The sequence below is a fragment of the Cricetulus griseus genome, chromosome 3 (assembly GCF_003668045.3).
Source record: "Cricetulus griseus strain 17A/GY chromosome 3, alternate assembly CriGri-PICRH-1.0, whole genome shotgun sequence".
NCBI classification, from domain to species: Eukaryota; Metazoa; Chordata; class Mammalia; order Rodentia; family Cricetidae; genus Cricetulus; species Cricetulus griseus.
This window is the reverse complement of record NC_048596.1, coordinates 154,106,496-154,132,534: the sequence shown is the minus strand read 5'-3', so window position 1 is coordinate 154,132,534 and position 26,039 is coordinate 154,106,496. Positions and strand designations below refer to the sequence as shown.

The window sequence follows — 26,039 nt, the reverse complement described above, 5'->3', positions numbered from 1 at the left end:
ACTAAAAGTGTTTAAGAAATACATGTGAGGCCAGGCCAGCCAGAGCTGTGTAGAGAGACCCTGTCTCAAAGGAAAAGGGAGAGAAACAGAGATGGGGGATATCCAGGTGCTTTTGTAGAATAGCTATGTATTAGTCACTGTTAAAGCAAAAGAATAATTAGTTGCTGAAAAGTAGTTTTATGTCAATTACTTTATGTTCTTTCTTTAAAAGAAAGCATTTTTAGACATGTTTAGAGCTATTGACCTACTTGCATACAGATTTGAGTGATAGTGGGATCTGTCTGGTCTCTCAGAATTGGAAGTCCTGAGGTGGAGCCAGGTCTGGGTGAGTGGCCTGGTGGCATCAAGGCTGACTTTTCTGGGATTCTCTTGTTGTTTCAGCACTATCAGGCTGCTACAAACCCAGACATCTGCTACTTTTAAGAAGAGCAGGGAGGAGACGGGGGGGGGGGGGTGTGGCGGCGGTGGCCTGGCTTTGTCTTTCCTTATGTGTGGGGAAAAGAGAAGCATTCCTGAAAATAGCAAATCCCCATTTACATGCTAGATATTACATCAGATATTCTTAGACTAAAAGAGAAGTGTCTGACTTTATGAAAATAAAATACTTTTGTTTGCTGGATCCAGTAATTCCATTCTCTTTTGAGCCCCATAGTGCAATGTTCTTTCCATTACAGGGACATTGAGTGAAGGGAAGTGGCTTTTGACTTTTGAGCAATCTGAAAGATCACTGCACTGGTCTGGCTTCATCTGAGTGACAAGATTAGACTTTGACACTAGAGAGGATTAAGGCCCAGGGCCAGGAATTAAAATGAGGTTATAAAAAAAATAAAGACTTTCAATTTAACCATCTTGAGTTTGTGACTCTGAACATTACACCTGATCCAAGAGAAAGGATGGAGGAAGGTAAGTCTGGTAGCAGTGAGGAGAGGTAGAAGGAAGACTGCTGGTCATGAGCGAGAAAGGCTGTGGGGCTGGAACCAGGCAGAGGTGGTGGGTTGGTCAGTAGAAGCTGTTGGCTCCAAAATACACTTTGGTAAAATTTGGGTGGCTTGGTGACTGGGTGTAACAGTGAAGGAGGAGACAGGGTGACAACTGGTATTTAGGGTGATGATGGGTCATTTTCTGAAGAGAGAAAATAAATGGCTGAAGAGACTTTAAAATGATTGACTGGAGTTTGGGGAAGCTGAGGGCACTTGTGATTGTGATCTAGAAGGCAGTACTGGGGAGGCCTGAGAGTCTGGAGTCTGGAGTCTGGAGTCTGGAGGCTGGAACTCCAGCCTTTCTCAAAATGCCACCTCTATGTGGCATCTCACCACGTGAGTGAAGACCTCCTAGGTCAAAAATAAAGAAAAGTGAAATGCTGGCTTTAAACAGTAGGTGGCACATTGGGGAGACAGCTCATCTAAGGCCAGGCCAGGCCAGGTGTGAACACCCCTCCACAGCCTGCAGTAACCTCCCCAAGCCTGCAGTGAGCTCCCCACCACAGCCTACAGCATTTTAAAGTACATGGGAAATAACTAGTCCCATTGAGCTAAAATCTTTTTAGCAAACTAGTGACCCATAGATATTTTCTGAGAAACTTAGGGTGTACGCGGGATTGGGGCTCAGTCAATGCTGCAGTGGCTTCTCAGAAAGACTGTTGGCTGTTCTTGCTAACCACTGTCTGTTTAAGGGTCCTCTGACTCGGCCTTTCCTTTTGGACCAGGTTCTCTCCTAATTTCCTTTTCATTAATTATCAAATTCCTTCCAATAATGTCATTTCCACTTAATTTAGTGGAGTGCTCCCTGTGTCTCCCAACCGTGACAGTTCAGCAGGCTGGACTGAGGTCATTTCTGCTATAGCTTTCTGTCTCCACACATCCACAATACAGAATTAACACCCATTTCAAAGATGTCCACTCTTCACAAAGACATTCTAAAAGGCAATATCTCAATATGTATCTATACCTATGCTTCTATCATTTCCATTTTGCATACATTTTTCATGTATGCATACATACTTATCATGAAATAAGCCTTATTAATACTTAAGATGGGGAAAAATCATAACACCAACTTACTAAATAGCCTCCTATTGAAAGTTTCATAGTTGATGTAAGTTATTTACCTGCCCCAAATCTTTATTTATTAAAATGACTTGGTTACCTAGAATGTAAAAATGTATGCCAGTTCTCATCAGTATATTTGAAATTTCCAGGTTTTCTGTTTCTTTTTCTTCTTCCTTCCTTCCTTCCTTCCTTCCTTCCTTCCTTCCTTCCTTCCTTCCTTCCTTCCTCCCTCCCTCCCTCCCTCCCTCCCTCCGTCTCTCTCTCTCTTTCTTTCTTTCTTTCTTTCTTTCTTTCTTTTTTCTTTCTTTTTTCTTTATTTTTAGAGACTGGGTTTCTCTGTGTAGCCCTGGATGTCCTGTCTTGGAAATTGTTCTGTAGACCAGGCTGGCCTGGGACTCTCAGAGATCTGCCTGCCTCCTGAGTGTTGGGGGATTAAAGGCATGGGCCACCACTACCCTGAGGGTTTCTGTTTCTTAATAAAGAGCCATAGGCAAAGTTCACTTGCTTTGTGGAAATGATTTTTTTAAAACATAAGAATAGAATTTTGTCATTTTAATAGTTTTTTTCTTTGGACCTATATGTTTTACTCCTCAATTTCAGTGACACATAAAAACACTTTAAATACTGGTCTACACTAAAATATGTTCGTTTCTAGCAACTGATAAACAATTTATACAAGGGGAAAATGAGAATTCCTGGGACTTTTATAAAGAGATCTCCCCCCCGCCCGAATTTACTGCTGTTCCAGCCAGTGATTGTAATTGTGACTCTGCAGTTACTGGTCAGCTTCTCAGGCAGCAGTCTGATAGGGCCTTTACATCCCATCAGATCTTCCTCCTGCCACTGCCACAAAATGTACCTTTAAATAAATCTTTATCAGTCTAGACTCAGGAGTTAGAGGCTAGGGTGAAAACCTTCGAGCCCAGGGAGGTTGAGGAGCAGCTAGCTAACTTTTCCTTTTCATGGGTGTCTCAGAAAGAGAGCCAAATAAAAAAGATGCCCCACACGCACTCAAAGTCCCTCCTACTTTTCCCTGTGTGTCTCTATCCTCATTCCAGACTCTCTATGATTTCTTTTTGTCTACTAGTTGCTGGCTCCGCCTCCCAATCCAAGGTTGATTTTACTTAATTAACACAGATGCAAACTAGGGGTTCACAGTGTGATTGAATATCCAGCAACAAAGGGACTGAATATTATGGGCTTTGAGGAAGTACTCACACAAAACAAGCGGTGTGGAAGTAAAAATGGGGGCATTCATGACACACCAACCATCTATAATGCGGTCTTGGGATGTGATCACTGCAGGTACACAAGGCTTCCAGGCATATTAACTACACATAAGCTGGAGAGTCGTCTGAGATAAGGGAACCTCAGAGGAGAAAATGCCTTCATAGGGTGGCGCTGCAGGCAAGCCTGCAGGGCGTTTTCTTAATTAGTGATTGATGTAGGAGGGTCCAGCCCATTGTAGGTGGTGTCACCCCTGGGCTGGTGGTCTTGGAAAGCAGGCTAAGAAAGCTATGGGGAGCAAGCCAGTAAGTAGCACCCCTCCATGGCCTCTTCATCAGCTCCTGCCTCCAGGTTCTCCTCCCACTCCCTTTTGAGTTCCTGTTCTCACGGCCTTCAGTGATGAACTATGATGTGGAAGAGAAAGCCAAATAAACCCCCTTGTACCTAAGATGTGTTTGGCCTTGTTGTTTTCTCATAGCAATAGAAACCCCAACTAAGACACCAGATGGGAGCTGCAGATGGGGAGTGGATTTTAAAACTAAATTGAGTCTAGTTTTATCTACATGGGGTCTACTGTCATTTAAAGGCAACACTCAATGGCAATCTGGTTAATTATTTTAATTTACATAAAAAATCCTCTAAAATATCCATATTGCCCAAAGCTACAGAAACCTGTAAGTGGGAGGGTTGGTATTCACACACGGCTCTCTCTCTCTGCCTACCAATTCATAATTCTTTCCACTTCCCTGCATTCCTCCTTTCTACAGGGTTCTTATTCACATTGTTTATTTTAAAAAATTGACATATTCTGACGACTATGATGCAATCTCCAATTTTAATGATATTCTCTTTATCAGAGCTAATCTGTGTTCATGCTGGGCCAGGAGAAGTGACCAGAGTCATTCTGTGACCCTCCCAGAGGGTGCTCCTTAAAATGAGGGGCTGGCAGGTGATAGCATCCATGACAAATGGATTAGATAGCTCTGAGTCTCATTAGAGGGTATAAAGGAAACACACTGGCAAACATTTAAAAAGAATGAAAACCCCACCCTACAGACAGAAGGTAAAACAGACAGGCAGCTTCATCTATTCTCTGTGCACATGACCACGAGTCAGCTAAGGTGGACATTCAAAATCCAAGTATTCTACCTCTCCAAATATACAGAGAATAAATTCAATGTATTTCTTTATGGAGTAAACTAGAATTACACTATCAGAATGAACCTTCACATTCAAAGATTTCAAATACAGTTCAAAAAATACTTTAAAACAAGATCATAAATTTTTTATTTAATCTGACAAAGATAAACTCAGAATATCTGTAAGAGCTCATCAAAAGTCAGGATAATACTTTTATTCCATTAAGTTAATATTTATAAGCCACTAGTGGGTTTTCTGTGTCAGTTTTAACAATTTTACACTCACATTGGAGGGATAAATGTTACTGGAATCACCTGCGGGATAATGAATCCTGAAGCAGCTTTGGTTAATATAATTTCCAAGAAATAAAGTCAATCGCTATTCTTTCTCCTGCTTTCCAATGTAGGTAAATATTACACATGATCAAAATGAAAAAAGTTATTTCCTGACATACATTTACTGATAACAATTACATAAGTGCTTTGGGGGGTGTTTGAATACTCCCCCCCCAAATTTTCTCCAAAAGTTAAAAAAAACAAGATAAAACAATCAAAAAACATGAAGCATTTCTCTATAAATACACAAAGCTATAAGAAAGAGTAAAATAGCCCCCAAAACCAAAAACAAGCAAAAGAAACACCACAGCACTTAGAATGACTTCACTTTAAAAATAGGTGGCATTTCAATGAGCAATGAAGTCATTCATTGTATGAACAGCAGCTTTCAATAATTCTTAGTCAGAGTGGAGACTAATACTGACTGAGATTCTAAATGATACACACTGGAGAGTAATAAATGAATGGTGACTTAGAACTCTTATTACCTTTATTTTATTTTCCATGTACTTCCAAATATAGCCAGAAATAAAGTTTTAAAACTAAAAACAAAGAAATGAAAAGAAAAAGGAAACAAAAAGAAAGAAAAAGAAGATCCCTTCCTTTACATAGCACAAGGGTTTCCAGTGAGTTGACTGGTCTCTGGGGGCATCTACTGGAAATTTAGCAAACTGCAGTCACATCATGTAAATTTGATAACTTTGATTCTCCATCTTATTTTAATAATATAGATATTATTTTAATTGATATGCAAATAAGGTGACACACAAATAATATAAATGTAAAGTTATGCGTGGTGTTCTCATCCCAACAACAAGAGCAAAGCCCGAAGCCGTGTGTGGGATCAGTGATACAATACTCACTGCTTGGGATGTACACTGATTAGGCGGTATCTCAGGTCAATCTTTTCAAACCATCCTGCTCTCATTGGGTCGGGGAAGAATTAGAGCACTGTTTTAGCTGTGAGCATCTCGTTTAATAAGGATTTTCTATTCACCTAAGGAAAATGCAAACACTTTCCAACTGTGATGGTTTCTCTGAAACCAACACTGTACCTGCACATCCATTAACTACAAATAACCAACGCTGATTATTTTCTATATGATTAAAATTGACTGTTTCATGTTAATATCTCAGAAAGAAGAATTTTGCTATACTGAAATTTAAAACTCTTTATTCTGATTAGTCATTACAATTAGAATTATTCATTGGGATTAACATGAGTCATTCTTCTAGACATTTCAAAACCTGATACACATGTGATGGACATAATATAATCGCAAAAGCTTTATATATTCTAATCATACATTTCAATTAAGAACTTTTCATATTGTTTTACTTACGACTAACTAACTATACAGTAAGAATTTTCATGGCATAATCATAATCACCATCTCGATTCTTTATAAAGTTTATGGGTATATATTTAAAAGAAAGTTTTAAAAATAATTTGGGATGTATAAGTATTGTGCTATAAATTGTAACATTATATATTTTTCATGCTGTTATAATTTTGTGAAATGTTTTTTATAAAGATTGGAATATTTAGTTAGCAACTAGAATGTATTAATTTATATGTTTTCTGAAAAATCTCATTAGACTCACTGCCCAGGTAAGTGTGGTATCATTCATTATATAAGCTTTAAAAATGAAAATAAAAATATTGCCAACAGTTAGAATATAAATATTAATACAGTAGGATATTTCATTTCTGTCTATATTTAGATTCAACTAGGTATCTAGATTAATTTGCTAATTTAAAAGTATAATCTACTACATGACAGTGAATAGAATTGTTATTTAATTCTCCAAACAGCTATAGATTTATTAGTTTTAATCTTTATAAAAATTATTATACATTTAAGTGTTGCTCTATATTTTTGAATAATACAGTTTCATATCTACTAATAATGTAGAAAGCACAAACTTTCAATATTTTCAGAGCTCATATAAAATTCAAAAGTATTATTTGAAAAAAATGAATTTAACCCAAGCACAACTTTTCATTTTTCTTTAAAGGAACTAGTAATAAGATTAACTCATTGTGGGACTATTACTGATAAGAATTCTTTTGGTGGATACTACAATATGGTCAACAAAGAATTCTCTAATAAGATTCCATTCCAAGATGGGTGACTTCATTTTAGAATACATAAAATATTTCTGTTTGTGAAACAAAAGCTAAGTCACATATTCAATCATTAGAGCCAATGCATTGACTCACGATCAGCGATGTGTATCAATGCAACAACGTCTTGCTGGCTGTAAATCCTGGACATCACATGGATGGTGGCTTTGATATGGTGGGCAGCACAGGACCACAGCCCTTTGAATGGCTTTAAATAGTTCTCTCAATAATACAAATGTAGCCAGGCATTGGTGGTGCACACCTTTAATCCCAGCACTCGGGAGGCAGAGGCAGGCGGATCTCTGAGTTCGAGGCCAGCCTGGTCTCCAGAGCGAGTGACAGGACAGGCTCCAAAGCTACACAGAGAAACCCTGTTTTGAAAAACAAACAAAAAAATACAAATGCATTTTAATGTATAGATCATGTTAAAAGTGATTTCCATTCTGTCAAATCTCTGAGTCACAGTGGCCACCATTAGTTGGGTATGAATGAATCAACAGTGCAGCTATCGGTATAACACACCACCGAACTAGCTGTCCACAAAGCTGTCACACAGAATTTTAGCAGCACACATCTTTGCTGAAAAAAAAAATACCTCAAACTTAGCCATGGTTTTTAAAAGTTTCTTTGGGACTTTTGTATTAAGGAAGAGGAAGAAGAAGAAGAAGGAGGAGGAGGAGGAGGAGGAGGAGGAGGAAGACCCATTATATGAGTTTCCAGTTTTGTGTGTGACCTAGCTAGCTGCAAACCTTCCTGAGAAAGTGAAACTCCCTTACAGATGAGCAAAGTGAGCTGTGAACTGAGTGCCATTTTAAGAGAATTTTCCAGGGAACAAGTGTCAAGCCAGAAAGAAACGGAAGTCTTTACACCTTCGGGTATAAGCGGCAGCCACGTGGATTCATGTTCTTTTTGTTCAAATTACACTGTAGTTTTCACCCCTTGGAAAGGCAACAGAAAACCAGCTTTTAAAGTGATTTTTAGTGAGAAAAAAGAAATTTGAGTAATATAATTTTATTATATTGTGTCCTAATATAACATTGAATATGAATTAAAAATTAGCTTTATAAATCCTAGCTACTGATGCAGGAAAGTATTAACATTGATACAACACTTGACTATTTTGGTGTAAACTAATGTGTAATTTGTGTTAGCATAAAACTCTACAGGATATTGTATCTACTCTATTTTTAAGTGTAATTTGTTATGTCCACCACAATTTTTGAAATCATATTATTTTGGATTGTTCTTCTCAAAACAAACTAATAAAAATGACCTACTACCTTTATTATGGTTCTTATCTTTCTAAATAAAACAACAATGAATTTTCCACATACAGCAAGTGAAATATGAAATAACAAACAGAAAGCTGGAGAGCACACTAACTAATCTTAGGAAACAATGTTTGCCTGAAGACAGGGGTGTGGGCTTGCAGTTTTCAGGAGCCTCCCACTTCGCCTGTGCTGGAGTTTGCCAAGTTTTGCAAATAAAATTCTGTTTCTCTCACTCTTGCTGGGAGTCGTGAGAGTCTGTAGTTTGCACCTTCCCATTAAAAATGTATTGTATTTTTTGAAATTATTCACCCCGCCTTTTATCCAGATCGTGTCTTTGAAAGGAGGAAGTAGATAATAAATGGAATAATTCATGATTTCCCATTAAATATGAAACTTTCTTTTGCAGAGTTTAGAAAATGAAGTTCTACATAATGTACAAAAGTTGATTAGAACTTTTTCAACTTTTTTTTTTAACCTTTCACATAAAACAACTACATAAGTAGGGTTTCTTTGGGTAAGGTAAATCAATCGATTCTTTACACCTACGTTCCACACACACACACACACACACACACACACACACACACACGTAGTGATATCCACCTCCACACCTGTAGCACTGACTACGCCCTTTTGGGCCTGGTCACAGGCTCCGACGTGGATATCACTACAATTCCTCTTTTAGTTTAAAGAAGATGATTTAGGCTTGATACAAAACTGTATACAATGATAGCAAATAGCAAGTATGCTCTAGAAGAAGGAAAAACAATTTAAGACCTATTGCCAGTGAAGCAACATAGAGCAATTGGCATGAACTAAACACACACACACACACACACACACACACACACACACACACACACACACACACACACTTCTTTAGACTATTTAAAAAGCATCAAAATGATGACAGCAAATGTTGTATAAATGAGGCTATAGGCGAGACAAGTGTTTAAGAGAAATGTGACACCCTTAAAACCCAGAAGGAAAACTACATAATTTAAAAATGAAAACAAAACATTATTCATGCTTTTTAGTATAAAAATAATAGCGAACACAGAAGTTTGATTTTTCATATTATATTATGACAGTTCTAGTGAGGTGTTGACATTTGTCATGAAAAAAACAAAAAGTTAGCTCTTAAGATGCCCCCTTACTCTGTTAACCACACCATTGTTCCTCCCTTTTTCTTCCTTTTCCTTTAAAAATTAAGTTAGTTTAATAAAAAAAAAGGCCTTTGGTAAATTAATGAAAGAGATGTGCTACGTCCGCACATCCAAGGGCAGCAGCTGAGCTCCTTTTTCTGGGTGCTAAGGTTTCTACCACAGCGATGGCACAGCTTTCCCTTAAGGAACCCTTTAACTTTGTCCCACACGAAAAATAGGAATATGTTTTCCCTGTCAACTGAAGGGCATTTAAGATAAGGTCCCACACAGATGAATAGAGAAACGAAGGTTCCTCACAGGCGTTGGGCATGGAGGAGAAAACTTCCAGAAAATGGTAAAAACTACACTAATAAAAACAATTTAAACTGATCATTCTGGTACTTGCAAGATAGCACCTAGGAATAAACAGCTCAACCTAAGCACCGCACTGCCCTTACCGCAGCTGTCATAAACATTAGAGAAACCTCTAGCCAGGACTAACAACATTTAAAATCAAATAAGGCACAATAAGAATATTGTCAAACAAGAAGGAGGTATTTTTGAGAATATAAAACAGTGCTGAATTCAAACTTAAAAAAAAACAACACGTAAAACAGACAGATAGTAGGCAGAGAGCACGATCTCTTTCTTTCTTTCTTTTTGTTCCCCACCACAGTGAGAATGCTAGCAGGAGGAATGCTTGCAACACTGGCGGCATCTGCAGCATTACCAATAGCACACAAAACAGAATTCAAACAGAAAAGAGAACACTCAGAGCTTTACAAATAGATTGATGACTAAGAAATGCGGCAGCTAGAAAAAATGCTCCAGATGCCATAGCTTCAAAGTATAGAAGATCAACAGAACAAGGAAGACAAAGTAATCTAAATGAATTTTCTCTGAGAAACTTACAGATGAGGTAACAGACAAATTCCATGGCTAACACATACCGGGGCTGAAGGGACTAACAGACTCAAGCTGGTGACCGGACCCAATAGCTATGTCTGCCAAACTGGTCCATAAGTGAATATAGAATACGGAACAATTTCTCAAATGTACAATAATTTTTCACAAAAATTGACAGTGGACTAGCTGCACTGGAAATTTTATAAATCAATGTTGTGCACAGCATATTGTCTAAGCCAAGGTTCCCTCCTCAGCCCTTCATTCCCACTGAGTGAAAGAAGCAGAAAGCAAACACTAAAATCCATTAGCCTGCAAATACACAAATATAACTCTAATTCATCCGTTGCTTCTAAGTGAAACCCTTTATGTAAACTTAACATATTTGGGATCTTAAAGAAACTCAAACATCACATCCCTGAGAAGGAAGCACCCTCAGGGTCAAGAGGAAGTGGCACCGGAGAGAAAACTGGGAGCAGCTGTTCTGAGTGAGGAAGGATGACAAAAAAAAACCCTAACAAAATAGACACAATGAAATAAGCCAAAAGAAAGGGCAGGCAAGAGAGAAAATACCAAGAATAAAATGGAAAATAATAAAATAGAGGGCGGCATGGAGGTTTCACAAAACAAACAACTGTGTTTGTAAAAAGACAAAGAAGTGGCTTTGAATCCTGTCAAGAATAGGAGTGCAAAAGCAGTGCAGCTGTGAACAGCAGCCGCACAACCCTAATTACAGTAACAGCTATCATTTATTTTATGTTCAGAGGATGCTCACAATACTTGGCATATAATTATCTGATTTAACCCCCCCAGCAGTGTTGTCTATAAAATTGTAGGGCAGGAAAAGAAAGATTACAGGTTAACATTATGTTTTAGATGAAAATACACACACACACACACACACACACACACACACAGAGAGAGAGAGAGAGAGAGAGAGAGAGAGAGAGAGAGAGAGAGAGAGAGAGAGTAGAGCCAGCAAATTAAACACGTACTATGTAAGTAGGGTTTACCCAGAATTGAAGAATATAGCTCAGTATTAAAAATTGAATAACTTTATGATCACTTCAGCAAAATTCACGATCACCTCAGGGGAAAAAACAAGCAAGCAAACACACACACACACACACACACACACACACACACACACACACACACACACACACACACACACGCGCAAGCACGCACCACCAGAAAATTATTTAGTAATGTTAAAAACCCATAATGTTTACGAAAAGTAGACATTCAGGAAACTTTTTGGCAATGTTTGCCTATTAAAAACACACAGAAAAAGCTTCCCATTTTGCAGTACGTCCCGAGTCAGGTATGTGAAAGGATGCTGCTGTCATTGTACCCACTCAACACAGCTGAAGACCAGAGTTCTTGTTAGTGTGGGGGCTCAAGATTTTAATGATATAATTTCTTGTAGAATAACATTTAAATTTGGTGAAATCCTCACTGAAGATCCAATAATATTTTCCTGACTCTTGACAAGAAAATTTTAAAATCCATGCAAAGTAGCTATATACAAGAAAAGCTTTTAGAACAAAGAAGGACACTGTCTGCAATGGTATCAATGAAGAGGGTTGTAGCACTGACACCAGGAAAGGCAAATAAATTAGTAGCACAGATACATGTGCTCACAAATGTGCAAGGCATAAGAATGCACATGTGGGAATCTGGCATTTAATGTAAGAGGCGCTGTAGTTTGGGGAAAGATTTGGGGACAATTGATTTATTTGCAGATTTTGAGGCTTATTTCTTAAACATTGGTGTCTTGCATGCACATGCAACATATATTGCATGTGCTGTATTAATGATCTGCACTTAATAGTGCACCTCAGACATTTAAGTCTGTTTTCTAATCATCTTCCTGTTACTACTACACGTGATAGGTTTATAGTGATGTCATCCCCCATCTTTTCTGGCACTTAAGCCTATCTCTTACATAGTGGCCCTGATGACATGTATTTTGGACTTCTGCATTAGGAATTGTTTTGTGTCTTGAATAGTCATCCTTTCCTTGAATTCTGTAACCTCCAATTCCAGTAGCATGTCTGTTTATGAGGAAAGAGGGTGGGTGGGGGTCTAAGAAGGCTGTGTGTGTGTGTGTGTGTGTGTGCCTGTGTGTTTCTCTCTCTCTCTCTGCGTGTGTGTGTACATGTATGTGTATCTCTGTATGTGTGTCTATCTATGTGTGTGTGTGTCTGTGTGTGCCTCTCTCTGTGACTGTCTGTGTGTATGTGTGCCTGTGTGTCCCTCTCTATGTGTCTGTGTGTATCTCTGTCTCTCTATATGCATCTCTCTCTCTCTCTCTCTCTCTCTCTCTCTCTCTCTCTCTCTCTCTTTCTCTCTGTGTGTGTGTGTGTGTGTGTGTAGGCTGTCAGCTTTTGTATCACCAGGAAAGGTTTTGATGTTGCCCTGGCTGTAGCATCCCACAGATTGGGAAGACCTTTTCCTTGTTCTTGACTCGGACGCTGTTGTAGATGAAGGTGGAAGTCTGATCTTGGTGCTAGTGTCTGCCCTTGTTGGGAAATATCCTCTTTACAAACAACATTCTATAATTTCATGAGCACATATTTAAATATTGTTTTACACATTTTCCTTTCCTTTCTCATTATTTTGATATTATGTTTCAGTTTAAATATATGTCCACATTCTCAAGTCTAAGCCAAAACAAACAAACAAGACTTGAAAGTTAACACACTATATTTTCTTTTTCCTTAATAGTCTGGTTAAAGGTTGATCAGTTCTCTTCATCTTTACAAAAAGCCAGCAATAAATTCCATTCATTTTCTGTTCTTATTTTAATATTTTTTCTCTGTGTTAACTTTGAATCTTCTTTATTTTTATAAAAAGGAAGTTCAGAGTATTGACTGTAGACGACAAAATGACAAAGCCAATCATGAAACACTTGCAGCAAATAAAAGAATAGGAAAACCAGACATTCCAAGATGTATAATTATATAGCTGGGGTGGCACTTAAAGGGAAATCCATGGCACTGGAATGCTCATGTATAAAAAGTATAACACATGAAGGGAAAGGGAGAGAGGGAAGGATGGAGAGAGGGACACAGGAAGGGAGGGAGGTGCAGGGCCTAGTGCCATCCTGGGAATTCTGGAGGAGTATAGAATCTGGCTTCTAATGTATGTCATCCGTTACAAGGCTTAGCCCCCCTTGCCTTCTTGATCTGTGCTCATTGCCGAGTGTCCCCCTGTACATGCACATACAGTGCTCATTGTCAGGCGTTCCTCTGTACAATGCATATAAAAACATCAAACAAAAGTTTAAAAACCCCACTACATACAGAATTTCATTCTTCTCTTGATAAATAGTGACACAACCCTTGTTACTGTTCTACGAGACCCTTTCCATCTGTTTATGCATTTTTCCAGATGAAGAGGCTGAGTTAGAGGTAGTTAAGTTAGTTATCCAAAGCCAACCAGTTCTTTGTGAGTGTGAAACTGGAAACTAAGTACCCAGCCTGGGTTAAAGTCTATGCTCTACTCAACTAACCCTCCCACTGTTGAGCATTACTGAACACAACACACTCTTTTCTATTCTATTTTACCATACCTTTTTATCTTTAAAATGCTGTGATCCCCAAACTAATGGGTCACAACTACTATTCTCTAATGGGTCACAATCTATAGTTTATTAAATGTAAATACTCAGGGAGGTAATGTCCATGTTTCTGATAGTTCACAGCTATTCAGAGAGTGGCAGCAAGAGCTTGCAATTCTACTGTGTGTTAGAGTAGGGCAAAGGAGGCCTCACACACTGAGAAACCAGTAGACCAAGACTGGAGGAGGAAAAGTTTTTCAAGTGGATAAAACATGAGAGGGATGGAAGTCAATCCAGGCACAGCACAGGTATCAGGCTATGAAGTTTGTGGGCATTCACTCACTGATTCACTACCACCTGTGAGCTGTGGTCCTCATCAATGTGATAGATACACAAATAAACAAAGCACCCACTCCATTCTGTCAGAGCATGGTGGAGGAAACCAAACGACAGTGACAGTGCATTGTAAGTGCTTTGAGGGGAGGAAGGTTACAGAAGAGCGGAAAGTTTACCTGGTAGAACTGAGCCACTTAATGACACACAAGAACCATGATGCAGTCTAGGGCAAGAATGGCAGTGCCCTCAGGATGGGAGGTGAGAAAGATGATGACTTAGCAAAAACCTGGGTAGTCCCAGAGCCAGGGTGGCATCTAGGAACAAAGGTGGGTCACAGAGCTGGTACATCAGGAGCCAAGTTCAGCTCTAGTCCTGATTACCTGGGGGGCCGTGGCCAAGTCTTCTAATACCACTGTGCTTTTTCTCTTTGTTACAAATGGGAACAGACAGATATTTTCTTTCTAGGATTAAAAGAATTAATACAGATGATATACACAAAATAATACCTGAAACATTTTAAGTGGTCACTAAGTGGTCCAAGTGGGAATAGGAAGGATTTAACTGGAAAGGGCAGGTGTATGTTAGGTAACAGCAGCCTGACTTAAAAGGGTTTTATTGAGTGCCTACTGTGTGCTGCATATTGTTGGAGGAACTGGGGACTCGGCTGGGAATAAGACATTGCCCCAGCTGCTCAAGTGGATTCAGAAGAGCCATCATCTATTTCTTCCTCTATTCATTCCTGCATCCATTCTATCATATTCAAAATCTGACCACTTTTTATAACTTCCTGTATACCCACCCTGCTCAAGCCACTCTCAGCTCTTGCCTAGGACTGCTCCAAAGTAAGGCATGCACAGAGCAGAGCGGTCTTGGGCTTGCATTACTTCCTTGTAGAAAATATACTAAAAATTCCCCAATATATTTAGGATAAAAGTTAGTCTCCTCAGAAATTATTCTGACCAAGTAACATCTGATTCCTCAAAACACTCCAAATGGAATGAGAAAAATCCACATAAAAGAAATTTGGAAGAATTATTTCTCATTGATCACCGAAGAATTTTGGAAGATACCATAATGATTAATTAGTCAATTAATAAATGACTAAATGCATATATAATTCATTAGTTTTAATTAATTCAAGGACATTTTATTAGATTTAATTAATTTAAGGGCTGAGGATCAACATTGGTTAATTTCCAAACAATAAAATTCTCACATAACAAAAGCTAAAGTAGGACAAATACTAATAAATGAAAGCATTATTGCAATTTTCCCAAAATGCATTACCCCTTTCCTGTCTTGTGGACCAGGGAAGGTGAACAGCACAACATTCTGTTACTCTTTACTTCATGGCCATGTGATTCGAGCACGCTGAAAACCATGCTGTCTCTAGTGCCCCGTCATTTCATGCCCTGCCAGTGTATTCCTAGATACCTTAACCTTGCAGTGGTGGCTAATCCCTTGGGCAGGCTCTGTGCATTGATATTTCATTATTTAGCTCCTTTCTCATTGTTTTTGATCCCCTAGATAGGATAAAAGCAGGTTTCTATGGAAAATAACATAATCGAGTTCATTCAGTTAAAATCCCTCTAATATCATATAATTTCTAAGCTGACTGCCTTGGCCTAGGGATGGATTTTCATTTTTTCTGATAGTAACATAACCAGCCATTTCTAGATTTTTAAAGGATGCTGGTTAGCCTAACTCTCACACTTGAATTAGTGGGGGTATCCCTGACAGCCTCACTAGAAGAAGGACTGTTGAGTTTTGCCTAAGTGTGTGGATTATGAAGAAGAAAAAGATGTGACTATTTCTTGATTTTCTGGGTGTGTTTAATTTTGTTTAAAATACTTGTTAACCTGAAGAAAATGGTCAAAATGTGTTGTATGATTTTTGTGTGATATGTAGAAAAATAATATTATCAGCTAAAGCACAGTCTGAGAATACATACTTCTGCAGAGACTAGTACACACACAAATATGTACTGCACATGTGTGTGTATCTTCATAATTATCTCACAGATGAGGGGAAGTTGGACATTTCTAAATGATCTAATTAAAAACCAAAGAAAAATATTGCCTTCATTTTCTTCTTTTTGTCATCTCTCATAGTTAGACAGCGAACTTTTTTTCCCCAAAAGAATAATGTTGTACTTTTTAGACAGACAGACAGACATTCAATTGCACTGACTAGGAAAGACCTTGACCTGGCCTTTTCTGTGGAAACAGACTGCAGAAGCGCCTTGTGAGGCTGTGGTCTTGGCTGCTTTAAGCACTGAGAAGTGCCCTGGTTATTATAATAACACCCCACTTTCCAATATAAAGCCAGCAGGGCGAATGTGTGGACCAGGAGAAAGATATTTTTATGAGTGCTGCAATATCAATATTTTAGGGATTGTTTTTCAACCATAACGAAATCTAAAAGGTTCTGAATAGTTTCGAGTCTTCCCCGTTTTAATACTGACAGAATACAATATCAAAGACAAACCTTACCTAACACCATCATATAACCATTTACTCGGCAACTGACTACTTTAGAAGTTTTAATTTGCCAGCTCCCTTAGAGATTCTGTTATTTCACAGCAGAGTACAGTGTTTTAAAAGAAAACAGAGAGATTTCACAAAAGCAGACAACAATGAACAGGGCGGAGAACAAGCACCCGGAGTAGTTTAAATTCCCACAGCATGCTGCTCTGGACTGTTAGATGCGACTGAGCCTCGTCCATCCGCTCTCCCCATGTCTAGAGCACCTTGCCACTGAGCAAACCCCAGACTTGACTGGCCGGTAAGCTGCAAATAGGAAAAGCCCATCTTACAAGGTTCTGAGAGTCCAGATGAAAGCCTACTCAGTGAAATGCTAATTTATTTTAACTAACATGAGTCACTCAACTCAGAATGGAGAAGAAAGGGCTTTAAAGTAATTTTTGCACCATCCCTCATTGATCTGGCGTTTACCGGTTTATCCAGACTGGCTAGGCAGGGAACCTCCAGGGTTTCTCCCGCGCTGGGATTACAGGTGCTCAGAGCCACATCTGGCTTTAAGTGGGCGCTGGGTTCTGAACTCAGGTCCTCATGCTTGTACCCAGTACCTTACCAACTGAGCTGCCACCACAGCCCTGGTTCTCAGTTCTGTGACAGCCCAAACTTGCTGGATGTGGTACCTGATGGTCCTCACCACCATCAGACTCACAAATGCCTTGCTCATGAGGCTCAGAGTCAGACACCCCCAAAGAAAGCAGTATCTCAGAGAAGCACACAGGTCTAAAGCTACCTTTGTCCACAGGCTGGGGCTTGGGATTTGAAGCAGAAAATAGTATGGAACAGATTAACATTATCTGTCTCCAAATGATTTTGCTCATTTGTATCTGCATATACAATGTTACAAAAACTGCCCCCAGAAATTTTTATTTGAATCTATAAATGGCAATTTTATACTTAGCTTCTTGGAGCAATTAAGACATGATAATGAGTGACATTTTAAGTGCTTTTAGAAAAACAATAATGCATTCTGATAATATACATAGTTAAAATCCAAAGTGCACCAAGGGTTCTGATTCACCAATTTTCAAAAGTTAAAGATCAGTTAAGAAGAACATCAGTCAACCTATCATGTAGACCTATATAATAAAAACAATATCAGTAAATCTATCATGTAGACCAATACAATAAAAGTAACATCAGTCAACCTATCATGTAGACCTATGTAATAAAAGCATCAGTCAATCTATCACATAGACCTATGTAATAAAAATAGCATCAGTCAACCTATCATGTAGACCTATGTAATTAAAACAACATCAGTAAACCTATCATGTAGACCTATGTAATAAAGTTGAGTCACTGTCAACTGCAAATGTAGATAGAGCTTATCAATATGAATAATGCAATATCTAAGGTATAGCAAGAAAGGCACACTTAGCAATTCATAAAGTAAAGGTGGGGCAATAGCTTGCAGAGATTATAGGTTTGGCTCTCAGCACCCATGATGGGTGGTGGCTCACAACCACCTGCAACTCCAGCTTCGAGGGTCCAAAGCCACAGTGTCCTCTTTTGGTCTCTATAGATATCTGCATACACATGCTCATCTGTACACGCTCACACACACATATACATAAATTACAAAAAAAGCTGGGAATGGTGATATATGCCTTGAGAAACAGAGGCAGACCACTCAAGAGTTCAAAGTCAGAGTGAGCTCAAGGCCAGTTGGACTGTGAAAGGCCCTATCTTAAGAACTAGGATCCTGACACTGAAAACACAATACACCTTGCTTGCAAGGTATAAAGAAACCCAGCAGGAACTGATCTGGAAGCTTACTTCCTGCCTTCATAATGCTGGAAGGTGCTATACAGGCTGCCAGGGGAGAGTGGCATCAATGGTCTTAGCCAGCTGGGAACCCTGTCATTTACATCAACCCATCAAGAAAAATGAGTGTGATGGGGTCTGCTCCACAAGAGGGAATTTACTCCTGCTAAATTAATTAAAAACCTAATTAAAAACCCATGGCTAAGAATGCCATTGAAAAATGCTACTTCAGTCAGAAAAGCTTCTCTTTGCAATAGACAGTGGTGGATGCAGAGGCATGGGGCTGCCCAAGGTGCTGTGGACAAGTAACAGTTGAATGATGAACACTAAAGAAGACACAATACTCCACCTAAGGCTCGGGGAACATGGCAGAAGATGGACCAGAATGAATACAAGAGCCAGAATACAGAACACATGACATTGTGTCTTCTGAGCATGGCAAAGTTAGTCAATGAAGTCAAAACCTCATAGCAGCTAACACAAAACTGGGCCCTCGATAGTCACTCATGGAAGAGTTTAAAGGACTCTTCCCCATGAACTGGCCATTGGTGAATTCTGGGGGAAGGAATGTCATTGTCTTCAGTTGTGTGCCCACTGAGAAGCCTCCAGGCTCCAGCTATAGTTCCAGAGCCAAGGTCACACATGATCCTGAGTAAACTCAATAACTCTAAAAAAAAAAAAGTCATGAGAATAAGAAGGGGACTTTTAGGAAGGAGGGAAAGGGTGAAAATGGTGGAAAGAGAGAGTAGAGAGGGGCTATAATAATTAGAATACACATTATACATGTATGCTATTATCAAAGAACAAATTTAATAAAGGTTAAAAAAGCATACTGAAATTCCTTCTGTACAAATAGATTTGATAAAGCCTGAAGTCCTTGCTTTTGAACTATTCCACCCATTCCAAAGCAAAACAAGTGGCATTTGACATACTACTGGGTTTCTCTAGAAACAACTGTTCAATGGTTTTGCTCGAGGACTTATTTAAACTGTATTAGGAAATGGGAAAGAGCTCCTAAGGATGGGCACATTCAAAGTGACAGACCACAAGACAAGAAGGCATATCAGCAATTGTGCCACACTAGCAGGCCAGATGGGGCCAAAGCAAGACCATATAGTCAGAGAGGCCAGCAAAGCCACAGTCACACAGATTCAGGCCTGCCTAATTTAAATGCAACTCAGGAGCAATGGGATGCTCTTTAGAAAGTTTTAGAAAAAGGAGTGTCTTGATCAATGTTTCTTTAAGTTTCACAGATTTGGTGGAGACAGAATACCCAAGAGTACTCCAGAGTAGGAAAAGCAACTAGAAGATTGTATTGGAGACCTTGGCAAGACAGGAGTATTGAGGTAATGGAGAGAAGCGCTGGAGCCCAGAATATATTTTTTATCTTGCATCTGATGGAGGATATTAATTGGGAACATGGGACATAGCAAAGGTACAGACTGCCTTAGGGAGAGCTGGAGTGGAATGTGGGAGAGAACCAAGACTCTAGTTTCAAGGAGCAGTATAACCTTGTGATAGATATTTTGTTTCTTCAGTATGTCTACATCAATAGGATACATCAAGGAGGCAGGTGAATGTAAAACTTTGGAGCCTGGAGAGCTCAGTGCTGGATTTGCCAGTGTGGCAGCTATGATATTGCTGCTAACGTTTGCAGCTAGAATTGGATCCAGTTGAGATGATCGCTGGAGATGTGGGCCTAGGATAGAGCCCTCAGCTTTCTTTCCACTGAGAATTTGAAAACAGAGATGCAGTCATTAGAGAAGGCTGAGGTGATGTGGTTGGAGGAAAATCATTTAACAAGACTTACCAGAAACCACAAGAACGAAACAAGAGTGGTGCACTCTGCCAAATGCAGGGAAGGTGGCACTCAAGATGAGGATGGAAGGAAAACTATCAGATATGGCAGAGAGGAAGCATGCTAGAGGAGAAGGAGAGATGTTGACAAGCACAGTCTCTACACATGCATTATGCTTTTGCTTTCTGCAATAGGTAGGGCGGGGGTGTGAGAAAGCACTTGCAGGGTATAAGAAGACCAGAAATATTAATGGAGGTTTGAACACTTGTGCTTATGATTCAGTGGAGAGGGAGAACTTGATGGTGTATGCTGAAGGAGGGAGGTAGGAGGGAGTGAAATGGAAGGATCAAGAAGAACTTAGAACACGAGTGGGATCTCCTCACCCACCACAACCAGGAGAACCACAGTGTATTTACTTAGATGCATGTAGGCTGCTATATATCTCATGTGATAAGAGATCATTTGGAGACAAAACCAAAACCACAGTATATTAGGAGATACTAAAGCTCTTGTGTATCACGTGTCTTAGTGAGTATATACAGATATTTTAGCATCCTAATGAAGAATAAGGCAGTGGAGGGGAGGACTTGAGGTATATCTTTCATGGTGTTCTACCTGCTTGAAAATAGATTTTTGAGTCACTGTACACTAAACCCTGCACGATGGTTATTGGTGATGTATTGGTCCAATCATTCTATGGTGTTAACCTCATATGTATATTCCCTGACAAGTTTCATCCAGTCATCTCTGTCTTTTCTGCTTTACCCTTGATCTCCAGGCTGCACTTCATAGTGTCAGCACTCATCTGTTCCATATCTGTTCATTGCAAATAGGTCTTACTATTTATCAAATACATATTAAGACTTTGGGATAGGGTCAAGTATCTTATAAAGTATCACTGTCTCTCCCAATGTGAAAAATCTCAGATATGAGGTAAGTATTCAGTATCTGCTTGTTGACCAAGTTATTGAATGGCTAATAAAACATTTCATGCAACAATTCCTCAGCTAATAGAATGTCCACAATTCTTCTTGGCACCTGCTGGGCATCTCTGGGAGATGCTGAAGTCATTCATCAGTTTTCTCCTTTATGTGTTATTCAATTAGTTTGTCTAGGGTGCAATCTAGATTGAGTATCAATCAAGAGACTAATAGTAAGTTGTGTGCAAACTCTCTCCATACTAGTGGTTTGCATGCAGTGTCTCCCAGAAAGGGCTTCTGTGCAGACATGATTAGTCATATTCACAGTCTTCTGTTAGGAAAACGCAGTATGAAAAATGTGGAATTACTAAGGGCTACTGTTTTCTGTAACACAGTGATGAATTTGAAATCAATTTGGTGATGTGCTTAGTGAACAAATAATGTTGTTACTATAATTAGAGAAGAGTCATAAACACGGTCTGTCTTGTATTCTCTTGGATTAAATAGTCTGCACTTAGTGCTTTTGTGCACCTTTCTAGTTTGATGACTTTTACGAAGCATATACTTAATTCTTAATTCTTAACACTGAAGCACAACTAAGCCATTTGGACATAGATATATTTAAGTCAGCTTGCAAGTAATATGTATGTATGTATGTATGTATGTATGTATGTATGTATGTGTGTGTGTGTGTATATTTCTTATAGTTGGTAACCACACTATCATACCTTTACTTTTGTTCAACAGGCGACTGAGGCAGCTAATGAGTTATCAATCCAAATAATATTTAATCAAAAATCCCACAGTTTTGTGGAAATAAGTTACATTAATTTTAGAATTTTAAAAGTTATTTTTAGGCAGAGTCTCAAAGTAGCCCAGGTAATCTTCCAATTCTCTATGTAATAAAGATGAACTTGAACTCCTGATCCTCCTGCCTTTGCCTCCTGAGAGCTGGGATTTACAGGTATGTGCCATGCCTGGTTTATGGTGGCTGGGGATCAAACCCAGAAAACTTCATGCATGCATGCGAGACAAGCACTCTGTCAACTGAGCCATTTTCCCAGTCCAATTGTTATAATATTTTATCATCCTATGCTAGAGCTATTGACAAGATGAGCTATTCTGTTTGTCTATGAAATACTCACATTGACAAAGATCAAATCAAACATAATAAAATATATTAAGGGACAAATGAAAAAACATTATTAGGTATATTTCTTGATTGAATTAGCATTAAGCAATATGCTGGTAGAATCTTTCAAAAACATTTGTGTGAAACATTTCAGCAGAAATCTAGTGAATTCAGTGTGATGCATGTAACCCTTCAGCGATGCTGGTTTCCAGTTATTGTGCCTAAAGACTAAAACTGGATGTGAGCAACCTTAAGTCGCTCCAGCTGTTCTTTAAGGGCTCTGTCTATCCCTCTAACACACATGGATTTTTTTCATACTGCTATTCGTCCCATAGAATAGATTCTGGGTTAGTGATAAAATAGCAGTGTTTATACTGTTCATTAAAAGAATAAATCCAGACAACTTAGAAGTAATTTTACATTTAACAACAAACTGTTACTCTTGACACATTTGAGGATTCTTGGACAAAGGGAACAATGCATACCACTAAGAGTCATTTTTTATTTTTTTAATCACCAATAAAAATATACATCTTTCTTTGAAAACACTTTTCTTCCCCACAGAGGCAACATACCCTAAAATGGAGATTAATAAGCAATTAATGGCTCAGACTTAACTCAATATTGCAAATGTGCTAGTATAATATCTTGCTAAATGTAAGAATTTTGAGAGCCAAAAATTTAAAGACTTTGATGTGTGTAAGATCAATAGACGTGACTTATCACTATTTAATATCAGTTTTAATTTTTAAATGCCATGTTCCAGTGGAAAAAGTTTACTGCACAGGAAAATTGAAATTCCAAGAAAGAATCCAGACAAAAGAAACAAACTTCTTATTAAAGCACCGTTAAGAGGTCAAACTTACGCAGCAACCTCCTCCTTTGACAGTCCTTTGAAATTCTTTTCCAGGTAATGATCTATGTCATCTTTCTCTTTGATCAGCTGAGTCCTAAATGAAATAGAAAGAAATAATGAAGTACCGTCTGACTTCCAAATAGAAAAGCTTCCAAAAACACAAAACGTTATTAGGAGAAAATTTTCATTCAGTGGACAGTGGCATCAGTGGTTAATGACCCACCATAGCTGCAACCTTATGTTATTTGGATCATTTCCAAAACCTTGAAGAGGAGAAGATAGGGAAGAGCAGATCTAGCTCTATCATGTATAAAAGAAGACATGTCAACGTAGTGTAACAGGTCACATGCCTGAGTAGAAGCGTTTTCTTTCAAAGCTTGCACTCGTGGGTTTTGCAGCACAACTCTCACTAATTTCTTTGGTGTAGGACCTGTAGTCAAAACTACTGTTTGATACAAACATGTTAACATGTGTGTTCCAAACATTAGCTAAGTTTTCCCTGGAATGCTCTTTGAAAAGGTCTATTTGTTTCACTTGTTCTATTTGTTCTGTTTTGTTTTCCAGACAACTCTCACTTGGCAACCAGTCCTTGTCAACCAGTTCCACGTCAGCAGTGATCCATTGCAAGTGTGCACAATCATGACTGACTAAGAACTTGCTTGTATTTTTTTTCTTATATCACACATAAATCTCAAATTATTGAGATTCAAGATGCAAAAAATTTAAGAGACTTTGTTGACAAATGTGTCCATTAACACACTCTACATTTGTAAAAATACACTTTAAGTTCCCAGAATCCTGAAGGTATGGTATTAAATATCCCCACACAGTCATGTTTTACTTACAAAATTCATACTAAAGAATTTTTGGAAAAACCTTTCCCTAAATAGTAATAATAAATTTTTTCTTTAATAGGATTCTTTTTTAAAAAAAATCCATCTGATTCTAGCTAAGTGACAATCAGTTGTGTTTATTGCTCACTTTGAAAATGAAATGTAATATTAATCACTGAAAAAAGACAGACAGAACAAGTTTTTTGATTTTGTAAATATTTCAAAAATTAAAGAACACGCACATGTATTTGTGCATGCACTATTGAGAGATTCCTTAGCTTCTTAGAACCAAGCATTTGATTTACAATTTTAAAAGAATGTTTGTTTGTTTAAAAGAATGTTTGTTTAAAAGAATGTTTGCTTTGGTCATGAATTTGCTTTGGTCCAGGGGTATTGATCTTTCTAAGAAGTACTAAAAATGAGACATGAAAACAAAGAAATCTTGTAGTCATTTGATTGTTATACTTTGTAGGAATTGACACAAATGCACAAAAAGAAAAAAGCCAAAGGTACATATGCAAATTTTTCCAGTCATCAGTAATATGTGTATTTTCTAAAAGTCAATACACTGACAAATGACAGCTTCAAAGTATGTCAGTACTGTTAATATTCATAAAAATGATAAATGCATCATTTTCTTCTTCTGCATTTTGTGACAACTCTAGGAGGTTGGTAGCTGTTCCTCAGCAGCAGCAGTATGGGGAAGCATTTTCACATTCCATTGTCATTTCATGAGCTCAATCTTGCCTGCCAATCTAGCCCACTAGGAAGCATACATCCTATTAGGACATAACCCTCCAAAAAAGAAGTCAGGGTTTGGGACTTTGTGAGCTAAAAGCCACATTTCCATCTTAAATATTCTGCTTTATTCCTTCTGTGCCTGTTTTAAAAAGAAAACATCTCAGAAACTCTGTAGAAAGCATAAAATAATCTCACTGGAAATAAAATGATTGAATGACCACTAGCGTGGTAATACTGGTTGTATTTAAGTGAGGTTCAGTAAGCCTTTCAAAACAGTGCATTTGAACATTTGACTATAACAATGCATTATCTCTTCTCCTTACACAATTGAAATTTTTAGATGTGCTACTGACATCCATGACTGCAGGAATTGTGCTCTGTAGGATGAGAAAGAGAGCAGGGATGCATACCTTGGGACTGCTCTTGCAGAGCATGGCAGTTTCTCCCTGGCTAAGACTGCAAGCCTCGGACGAGTCACAGGAACTGGGGGAAAGGTGGTCATTGACGACTGGAAAATGTAAGCAGAAAGGGCTATTTTAAAAGGATGACTCTTCAAAGAATCCATGAAGACAAGACATCATTAGCAATGTATTGTGTGTTGTCTGAGGTGACACTGCCTGTATATGTCCAGCTATTGCTTTTGTTAGGCAGGAAAGCTACTGAGAGAGTTGATTCTGCAGGCTGCATCTCCAATTCTTTTCTACTGTCTGTCTTTGGACGTTTGTCTGTATCACTGCCCCAAAGTGGTTTAGGAGAAAATCCATAAATGCACTGGTGGTTCAGCTTTGTTACTAGTTCTGTTGAGGGGCATGGTTGCAATGCAAGAATGAAGCCTGTGAGCAGCTGTGGGTTCCAGGATTCCTGCTTTACTTCCTGTTGCAGCTTGCAGTTGAGAATGGGTCAGACTTTGCTATTTTCTAGAAACCTCAGCACTCACAAATAAAGGCTCCTCTAAAGTGATGGATGCTAAGAGTGGTTCTCAGGAAGGAGGCCGAGATTTGAAACATGTAATATAGAAAATAACTTCAAAATACATTGTTTTTTTCCAGATTTTTTATTTAAATTACAAACAAGATTGTTTTACATGACAATCCTAGTTCCCTTCTCCCTCCTGTCCTCCCCTACCACCCCCCAACTAAATCCCTACCTATCACTTATCCTTTCTTCTATTCATTGGTTTTAAAAGTGGTTTAAAACCACTTCCCCTCTCACCCCTTAAATGTGTCAAGAATTTGGATAGAGTGAAAAAGGTAGGTTTCTTTGACCCTAAATCACTGGGACCTCTTTTGTATGTTCAAATAACCCAGTCAAGGATAGGGCTCATCTCCACTTATTTATCTGGACCAGCTGTGACCCC

The 26,039-nt window shown here is 38.6% G+C and overlaps 1 protein-coding gene across 1 annotated transcript in view; it reads right to left on the bottom strand.

Moving 5' to 3' along the window:
• The window catches only part of Ttc29 (tetratricopeptide repeat domain 29), a 118,695-nt gene extending 93,511 nt beyond the window's left edge, over positions 1 to 25,184 (bottom strand). The window contains exons 1-2 of the mRNA XM_035441661.1: positions 25,093 to 25,184; positions 23,119 to 23,202 (exon numbers count right to left, since the gene is read on the bottom strand). Coding sequence (XP_035297552.1) covers positions 23,119 to 23,202; positions 25,093 to 25,184 — 176 coding nt within the window. The remainder of the gene's footprint in view (positions 1 to 23,118; positions 23,203 to 25,092) is intronic.
• Between the last annotated feature and the right edge of the window lie 855 nt (positions 25,185 to 26,039).